Source organism: Herpailurus yagouaroundi, unplaced genomic scaffold (genome assembly GCF_014898765.1).
Source record: "Herpailurus yagouaroundi ecotype Mexico unplaced genomic scaffold, PumYag 200, whole genome shotgun sequence".
Taxonomy (NCBI): Eukaryota; Metazoa; Chordata; class Mammalia; order Carnivora; family Felidae; genus Herpailurus; species Herpailurus yagouaroundi.
In genome coordinates this window covers 4946215-4955847 of record NW_024412431.1, presented here as the reverse complement: position 1 = coordinate 4955847, position 9633 = coordinate 4946215, and the positions used below count along the sequence as shown (strand labels likewise).

At 51.4% G+C, this 9633-nt stretch overlaps 1 protein-coding gene across 1 annotated transcript; it reads left to right on the top strand.

The window, feature by feature from the left end:
• The first annotated feature begins 81 nt into the window (after window positions 1-81).
• Window positions 82-9346, top strand: ASF1B (anti-silencing function 1B histone chaperone). The gene is made up of 4 exons (XM_040450135.1): window positions 82-721; window positions 4919-5034; window positions 7593-7769; window positions 8154-9346. The coding sequence occupies exons 1-4, from the start codon at window positions 613-615 to the stop codon at window positions 8358-8360; spliced, it is 609 nt and encodes a 202-aa protein (XP_040306069.1). The 5' UTR covers window positions 82-612; the 3' UTR covers window positions 8361-9346.
• Window positions 9347-9633: the final 287 nt, after the last annotated feature.

The window sequence follows — 9633 nt, the reverse complement described above, 5'->3', positions numbered from 1 at the left end:
AATCACCTCTCAAAGAATCTGCTGCGTCCCTGCCACTCTCCTCCCTGCCAATCACCGCGGGCGCCGGCACCGCCCTTCCCGCCCTCTTAGGCGAGCGCCGCGCGCCACCGCTAGGCAGTTGGCGGCGCTGCCCTCCGCCGGGATGAGTCTCCCGGAAGGACTGGGCGAAGCGCGGGCCACGCCGGTGCGGGAACCTTCGGGATTGGCCGATAGGAGCCCCGCTCTCTGATTCCGCCCCCCCCCCCAGACACCCAAGTCGGAGACGCTGGGGATTGGTTCCCGGTGGACACCCGAAGAAGCCAAGAAATGGTTCCGCCTCCCTCGCGCATCCCGGAGAGGGAGCTCCACGGATTGGTCCGCTGAGGCTCGGCGCGCGCCGACCCCGCGCTCCAGGGTTGGCTGAGGGTGTGCTCGCGCTGCCGGAAAGCGTTGACGGTGATTGGCCGGAGGGTGGGGCCGGCTATTTGAAGGAGGCGCGCGGACCAAATACGCACTTCAGTCCGCGGACAGAAGAGGCGGGAGCGGTTCTAGGTAACGCTACCCGGCTGACCACAGAGGACTTCGGCGCGGGCCCGGCCCCAGCTGTGGCCTCTGCCGCAGCCCGGCAAGGCGATGGCCAAGGTTTCTGTGCTGAACGTGGCGGTGCTGGAGAATCCGAGCCCTTTCCACAGCCCCTTCCGGTTCGAGATCAGCTTCGAGTGCAGTGAGGCCCTGGCGGACGGTGAGGCTGGGCCTGTGTGGAGATTCCCCCTCCCCCCGGCGGACCCCGACCTCCCCCGTGAAACAACTGATCTCCCTTCCAACCCTGATCTCCCTCTTTCCCTCCGCTTCAGCCCCAGCCTCCTTGTAGAGACTACCCCTGACACCCCATGGCCAACCCAACCCCCTGCCCGGGGTCACTCCAGTTATCCCTGGGGAGACCTCATCACCCCCCTCTTTTTTTCTGTGGAGCGCCTGCTGGGCACCTATTTTCTCTGTAGAGACCTCAGTCTCCGTTCTTTAACCTGCAGAGACCTTCAGTCACCCTATCTTCCCCAAACTCCCTCCCCTTTTCCGCAACGGAGCCCCTCTATCACCCTTTCTCCCTGTGAAATCCCTTTCCCCCATGGCAAGACCTAATTAGCCCCTATCTCCCCATTTGTCTCCCAGTCCCCTCCCTAGCCTGCTGATATTTAAAACAACCCCACCCCCACCCCCACCCCCTTCTGATTGTTTTCTACCCCAAAGCACACATCCTAGAACCTGACTTCCCACCTCCTTAGCTAGGCCCCAGTTTTCCACTCTTGATACCCACCTGGGGAGGCAGGGCAGGTTTCCAGCTCCAGTCTTTCAAGATAACTTGGTCTCCCCAGCTTCGGTCCCTCCCTCCTCTCTGCCTGCTTTGATAAACACTCCTATTGGAGGGGTGGCATAGCCAGGCAAGCCTTAGCCGGCTCCCACTGTCTGCCCACCAGGTTCCAGCTGATCTACCGAGGTGCTTCTTCCAACACTTTTGATGGTCTGACCTAGTCTCGGGGGGGTTGGGTGGGCCAGGCTGAGCCATGACGGTATCTGGCTTCAAACAACCGGCTGAGAGGTCAGAACTTTTTGTGCATCTTTTCCAGGGTGCTTTCACTGACGTACTTCTTCATCTGTGTGTTATAAAGGTGGACATGGCTCTCATCTCACAGATGAGAAGACGGAAGCCACAAAGAATGAAAGACCTTTCAAGTAAAGGTCTATAAAAATCTAAAATGTAAGGTTGCCCAGGGACTCTTGGCACCACTTTCAGGAAGGAAGTACTCCATTAGACCAATCCTCTCCACTTGGTGGTTAAAGGAGAAGAAACAGCCGCTGAGGAGGTGGAGATCTGTGAGGCCATGGTGTGCTAACTAGCACCTCTCAGCGGTAGGTGGGTGGTTTGTGGGAAAAGCCAGCCACTTGGATTAGCTTGGGGCTGATACGGTTTGAGATATGTGTGCTTTTGGGCCGGACCAATGGATCAATCTCTCCTAGGTTCTTCTCCTTTTTAAATTAAGGAATCTACTTGTGACTAACTATAGAATAAGCCCAGTTAAATCCTTTCTGGAACAAGGCAGGGTGTAAATAAATAATTAAAGTGTAGAATGACACTGTGGAATAAGATTTAATTTTAAAGCCAGGAGGAGATGTAAGGAGCTAATAGGTTAAGGGATTCACAGTTCCCAGAAGGCAGGAGGTCGGGTTTCAAACAGCCTGTTTGCTCTCCTTGCATTTAAAAATGGTTGCATTGTCATGATCTAGTAGTTTTATTCCTAGGAAAACCCCTGCCCTGTTACTTTACTAATCTGTTTATAGACTCAGAGCAGGAAAGGCAAAAGTCCACCGCTGGTCGTTTTTTAATAGAAATGAGAGGACTTCTCCAAGGTCACACAGCCGGTCCGTAGAAGTATTGACACTAAAGTTTGTCTCTGAGTCCTGAGTCCAGAGTTCTCCGCTTTTACTATAACCCGGGAAAGAAAGAATGCATCCCTCATTTTAGAAATGGAACGTAAATAGAATGAGCGTAGAATTTGTTTCCATACCAGGACACTCTCAAAAGAGAGTGAGGAGAGTGCTATTACTAATTACACCCAGACAATAAAGCTTTTGCTCAGAGAAATTCAAGTTGGAAAGCAAACTCTGGCCTGAAAATCCAGACTCTGGTTCTATCCCTAGGGCTATCCATGACTCTGACCTGCCAACTTGCTCTCTGCCTCTTCCCGGACTTCTTCCCATGGAGCAGAGAGAATCCGTTTCCTGACTCCCAAACAGATGGAGGGGGCCTGGCTTTAGGAGTCTCTCAGATTCAGGAGAAATCTCAGTCCTGTCACCTTGACACTGGCAACTGAAGACCTGACAAAAGACCCAACCCCCAGTCATTGGCTGACCGTGTTTCCCAAGGGCTCTGGGCCCCTTTGGTTCTTTTCTCTCCTCAGCAACTGGAAATAGATGCTTCCAAGGCATAGGTCCACGTTTAATACATTACGTGTGTTTTTCCTCTGTTTCATGGAGAAATTCAACAGCTGCTGTTTGAATAAGTCATGGAAGCAGATGTTCTGACCCACAGCTGTCACCGTGGTCAGACCAGGGTTCGTCTATATGATTATGAAAAACGGCAAAGTGATAAACAGAAAAAAGCCTCCTACATGGGCGGTTTCTGTGTTGTGTTGTGTTTTAAGGCAGGAAACATTCTCCAGCTAGTTCAACTAACGATAGTTTTTTGCATGGCTTTAATCAGGTTGTTGGTTTTGGTTTTGTTTTCATATATAGTGGAGGAGCATGTTGTCAGGTGTTCGGTTGTAAAGTTAGAGCGTGAAGACAAAATTGAATATTGTCAAGGTACCCTTGAAGTTGCCTAAAAAGTTAGGTGCACCATGTTTCATAGGTACAATTGAGTCCTGTATTCCAGAGGAATGAGTTTGTGCTGTATTGGTGATTGATGTCCCACATCTAATTCTAAAGAATGGTTACATTCCAAAATGAAGCCACTTAGGAATGCTTCTGTTTAAAACACTGGCAAGTTTAAGGTGATCCAATTTGTAGGCCTTTATCTCAATCATCTGCTATCTTCCATGGATGATTTCAGCAGCTCCTCTAACCCTCGAGTCAATATTTCACTATGGCCTTCTGTTAATTCTCTGATTTCTTAACGGCCCGCATTGAGGGAGCCGTTGCGGCCCGTTTGCCTGGCTGCCAGCACAGCATGCTTTCTCTTCTGGTCAGCACCCACTCCGGTCGCTGTTTAGGTTTTGCCAATGGTGTTGGACATCAAGTGCCTGTGGCCTACGCGGGGCCTGCTCTCCTTCAGGCTCCTTTTTCCTGAGTAGAGGGCCTGGGTAAAACTGCAAAGCGACAGAAAGTCAGTGTATCAAGGAAGAGCTCGGGGCTCAGGTGTCAAACCTCCGTAGTTGTGGCCCCGCATAGCTGTGTTTCCAAAGTTGGATGCTCTTGTGGGACACTGGACCAAGAAACAGGGCAACTTCAACAACAGTTTACTTCCTGTGAAACTTCCCCCCACCCCGCCCCTGGCTGCTGGAGCTGTGGGTTGTGTAATTTCAAAGAACCCAAAATAAGTTTCAGGTCTCCTGCCAAGCCTCCGTGTACTAGCGTGACCTTGCCCCTGATACACTTGGACCTCCTGCAAGAGGCAGCGGTGACCAGGGATTTCCGGCGCTTGATGGGCCGGGTCTCTCCTTAAGCACTTTTCCTTTCACCTTGCTAGAACATACTCAGGGATGAGATCCCCCCACTGGATGGGATGAAAGAGTTGGGGTTCGGAGGATCATCTTTTGGTGCCACATTTGTTGACTGAGTCACTGTCACCCAAGGGTCTAAGAGCCGGCATGAGTTGGTGCCTGATCTGGAAGACCTGGGGCCTGGCTGGCTCCCCCAGTGGCCTCGTCTTCCCCCTCCTGCTGTCTGGCTCTCCTGCTGGATTGGAATCTGCTGCCATGCCCCAGTTGTCGAGGGATCTATTCAGTTCGGTGGCACCGGTCCCTGTGTGTGAAAGAGGATGCTGCTTCCTATCCCAGCACCCAGTGGGCAGAGCCCTGAAATGGCCCAATTCCCTGCTGTTCCCTCCTCAGCACGCCTCTGTCACGTGGCACCTAATTCAACCTCTGCCATACGGTTCACCCTCAGGCTCTCAGATCCCCGAGTTCCCCCAGAGGTGCAGGGTGGAGGTCGCTTGGCAAAGCTAGGCTCACAGGAGAAATTACCCCCCTAGAATTAGAGGCTCGTGCCCCTTCCAGTGTACAGGACAGTGGTGCCCAGCACTTCGTGCCCAGGAGATGCCAGGTGGTCTTGAGAATAAAACTCTTCCAGTATATTAAGGATCTGTCCAAAACTCGAGAAGACCCTTCCCCTGCCTTCGTGCTCCCCACCTATTTCAAATCCCTAACACCTCATATCCTTACAGACCTAGAGTGGAAGATCATTTACGTTGGCTCAGCGGAGAGTGAGGAGTTTGATCAAATCCTAGACTCCGTGCTGGTTGGGCCTGTTCCAGCAGGGAGACACATGTTCATCTTTCAGGTAAGAGAGACAAGGCCTGAGGCTTTGGCACCTAAAATTATCCTCTTCTGTCCAAAAGCACATGGTGTGGTTCAGTGGTTCAGGTTCAGAATTCTGGCTCTTGCTTTCAAGAACTGTCTGACCTCTCAGAAGTACTTCACACGTTTCCCTTTCCTCCACCTCTGTGTCATCGTTGTCACCATGAGCCACTGATCACAGTCGATTCTCCTTATTCACGGGAGTTATGTTCCAGAAGGTCGCTGTAAATGCTGAATTAATGAATACCGAACCATTGTCCCTGGAAGAAATACGGATTAGGTTCCTACAAGTCCTATTTTTGTCAACCAGTAAATACGTAAGCTTGTTTTATGTGTGTTTGTTTAAAGACCCTTTATTTAGTATTATTGTTGGTTCATTCCCATTGACCTTCTGGCCAACAGCACTGTAACTCATGCCTGAAAAAAGCTTATCTAACACACGTATTTTCTCCATAAGGCACATCATCACCTTCTTGCCCTTAGGGACCCTAGACAGTAGTAAGCACTATGCTTGGTGGCCTTTTTTTTTTTTTTTTTTTATGTTTATTTTTGAGACAGAGACAGTGAGGGGGGGATGGGCAGAGAGAGAGGAAGACACAGAATCTGAAGCAGCAGGCTCCACACTCCACGGCTCCACACTGTCAGCACAGAGCCTGACGTGGGGCTCAAACTCACTAACCGTAAGATCATGACCTGAGCCAAAGTCGGACACTTAACCAACTGCCACCCAGGTGCCCCGGTGGCCTTTTTTTTTTTTTTTTTAATGTTTGTTTATTTTTGAGAGAAAGAGAGAGAGAGACACGCACGCACGTGAGTGGGGGAGAGAGGCGGAGAAGGAGGGGGACAGAGGATCCAAAGCAGGCCTCACACTGGCAGCAGTGAGCTGACGCGGGGCTTGAACTCACGAACCGTGAGATCATGATCTGAGCCGAAGTTGGACGCTCAACCAACTGAGCCACCCAGGCACCTCTGGTGGCCATTTTAAACTGCAAAATCACCAACAAAAAGCACCAAAATGTGAGAAACGTGGCATTAAAAAGACCACAAAAAGGATGCTCATTTACAATATGTGCTGAGATGAGGTGAGGTGATGACCTCACCTGGGAACACGTACATCAGACAACTCAAGATTTTTCCCCACTCTGTGCATGTCCTCAAATGACCACGAAAACACCCCAATTTTGAGGTTACAGATAACTACTACTAATTAGCAAGAAGGCGAATCCACAAATGAAGATTCACTATAGCTGCTACATGACTCTAATCCAGTGCCACAGGGGCTGCAGGAGCACAGGTACAGGGCAATTCTTAACACTCCTTGAAGTTTGAGAGGCTTTGCTCAAATCCTCACCTACCTCCCCCTCTGCTCCTCCCACCCCAGTCCAAGCAACTCCATTTCATGCTGTTAGGAGGTGTTACCTCATCCACCTGTATCCAGGCCCCAGTGAGCCCACCTACTCCACTCCACAAGCAGGGCTGGCGTCCCGAGCATTCGGCACATGCAGCCACAAGGGGCCTTGCACCCGGCACAATGTTCTGCTGTCGCTGGCTGAAACTTACTAAACTGTGAACAAGGGACCCCATGTTTCATTTGGTTATATTGGTTTCATTTTGCACCCGTTACACAGCTGCTCCTGTCCATAACAACACACCCCAAATCTGTCCATGTCTGTCCTCTACTTCCTGGTTTAAGTTTGTCCCTGCTCCAGGATGACTGCTGTAACCTCCTGCCCAGTATCCCTGCTCTAACAGCAGCCGGCCGTCGTCCTGTCACAGTGTCCCACACTGCCACTTTTTTTTTTTTTTTTTTTTAATGTTTATTTTTGAGAGAGAGAGACAGCACAAGCAGGGGAGGGGCAGAGGCAGAGACACAGAATCTGAAGCAGGCTCCAGGCTCTGAGCTGTCAGCACAGCCCTACGCAGGGCTCAAACCCATGGACTGAGATCATGACCTGAGCCGAGGTTGGATGCCTAACCAACTAACAGACTGAGCCACCAGGCACCCTGAGAGTTGACTCAATTTTGAAAAAAAATTTTTTTTAAGTTTTAATTTCTGTAAGAGCGAGCATAAGCAGGGAAGGGGCCCGACACAGGGCTTGAACTCAGGAACCATGAGATCATGACCTGAGCTCAAGTCAGACCCTTAACCAGCTGAGCCACCCAGGCACCCCTGCCAGTCTTCTTCACAGACCCCTTATCTCCTGCTAAACATTCTTCGTCTTTCCTGAGCCTTTAACTGGCCCAAAAGGCCCTGGGTGGCCTGGTACCAACCTGCCCACCTGTTCAGCCTTATCTTATGCTGCCCTCCCCCCCTGCTCACTACACTCCTCAGCACCACTTCCTTCTTTGTGGCACTTGTCACACTGAGCATTTTACAGGCATTTGCGGGATTGATTCTGTCTTCCCCACTCGATTAAAAACTCCCGTTGGCAGAGACCATACTTTGGCTCAGTAAAATATGTGTTGCTTGAAAATCGTTGTATTCCTGGTTGAGGTGTGGCTGTGCAGTCAGTACTAAGGCCCAGGATGTGTTTCCTCTAGGCTGACGCCCCCAACCCATCCCTCATCCCCGAGACCGATGCCGTGGGTGTGACCGTGGTCCTCATCACCTGCACGTACCACGGACAGGAGTTCATCCGTGTGGGCTACTATGTCAACAACGAATACCCCAATCCTGAGCTGCGGGAGAACCCACCCCTGAAGCCAGACTTCTCTCAGGTGGGGCTTGTCTCTGCACTTCCTGCTTCAGACAGGCTGGCTCCTTTGCACCTGGGGGAGTTGACTCATTGGAACTGGGAGCCAAGGTCACTTCTGAAGGTTTTCAAGCCATCCTCAGATCTTGCAGCTCCAGACTAGAACTGGGGAGAGAAAGGTCTTTTGTTTCTCAGAAGCACCCCTCGCAGAATCAAGATTAGATAGGTCCCAGCCCTAAGTCATGGTACACAGGCGCTCCCTGGAGTTCTACATGTAGTTGTTGATGGAGATGGAATAAGTGAGATCTGTTCTTCCTAACTTTGGGGCAGGGGGTTGGGGGGGCCCCGGCTCTGTGGGAGTAATGAGAGGGCATGCTGACAAGGGTTGACATTCCTCTTTCTGCCCCAGCTCCAGAGGAACATCTTGGCCTCGAACCCCCGCGTGACCCGCTTCCACATCAACTGGGACAACAACATGGACAGTCTAGAAGCCATAGAGAACCAGGACCCTGCCCTGGGCTGTGGCCTCCCCCTCAGCTGTGCTCCCATCAAGGGCTTGGGTCTCCCTGGCTGCATTCCTGGCCTCCTCCCCGAGAATTCCATGGACTGCATCTAACTGCAGGGATCCAGGCCCAACCTGGGCCCAGCTGGGATTGTGGCCAGTCTCCTAGAGCATCTGGAGGGGGCAGGCGGGCCTCCCAGACAGTCCCATGGAGGCCATCTGGAGAACTCTGGGGCCATCAAATACACCAAGGCTAGGCAGACATGGCTCTGAGGAAGGAGCGGGCCTCAGGTCTCTCCCAACCCTGATCCAGAAGGATCATCTGACCTCTAGTGCCCAGACCTGTAAGAAGCGGGTACTTCAGTTTTTAATTCTTTGTGACTTGTGTCTTTTCTCCTTTCCACACACACTATAAATTCCGCCTGCAGGCCTTTGTGCCACCATGGTCCTGTGAATACCACTGACCCAAAATTCTTCCCACAGACCTCCCTGCCCTGCCTTGAGACTTTCTTGGTCAATGTCTGGCAAGGCTCCAGCACTATTGAGACAAAGGCTGTCATTCCTGTCCCTTCCCAAACATCTGAGCTGATCCACCCAGCTTTTTGGAGTCACAGGCAAGAAATCTTGGTTAGAAGGTGGACTTGGACATAATTTCTGTCCTTCCAGGACAGTTTTTAGGTCTTTTCAATCCAACAGCCTCTGGAAAACCTCTGTTCCCAAAGCTGTGCTCAGCAGGATGCTGAGGAATGATGGTCCAACTCTCAGTCGCAGCCACCTTCTTGTCATCTAACTGGATCCGGCTTTCCCTGGAGGCTGTCACATTGGGAGGATGGCATGTTGGAGGAGTCCACCGTGCTCTGTCCATCTCGGTGTCGGCATCGGGCCCCTCTGCAAAGACCTCATGCTCTCAGGCCACAGACAGACTACAAGCATAGGAAACAGTAGGGACTCTGGAAACCTCTCCTCCTGCCGTGCTGCCCCTGCCACGCCCGGCCCTCTCGCTGCTACGTGGATGCTGTTGTGATTGCAGTTTGTGTATTAAAAGGTTTTTATATTAAACATGTTTGGTTGGTCTAAAAATAAAAAGCACTTCATCTAGACCGTTTCTGCTTTTGTCTTAGGTGGGCTGACCATCTCTTGTCCTTCTCTCCTCGTGACGTGCTGAGGGGGCTCTTGCCCCAGACAGTGGGTTGACTGTCCCGTGTTCCCTTGCTTAGCTTCTTACCCTGGTCTTAATTGGTTACCTAATTGTACCCCAGACTGAGGTTCAGGGAGGGATTTTTCTTTGTCAAAAGTTAAGCAACCCAGCTGTTCCGGATAGAGCATAACCAGTGATTTTTTAGACTTTGACCTTGACCCACAGGAAGAAGTTAACATCATGCTCCAA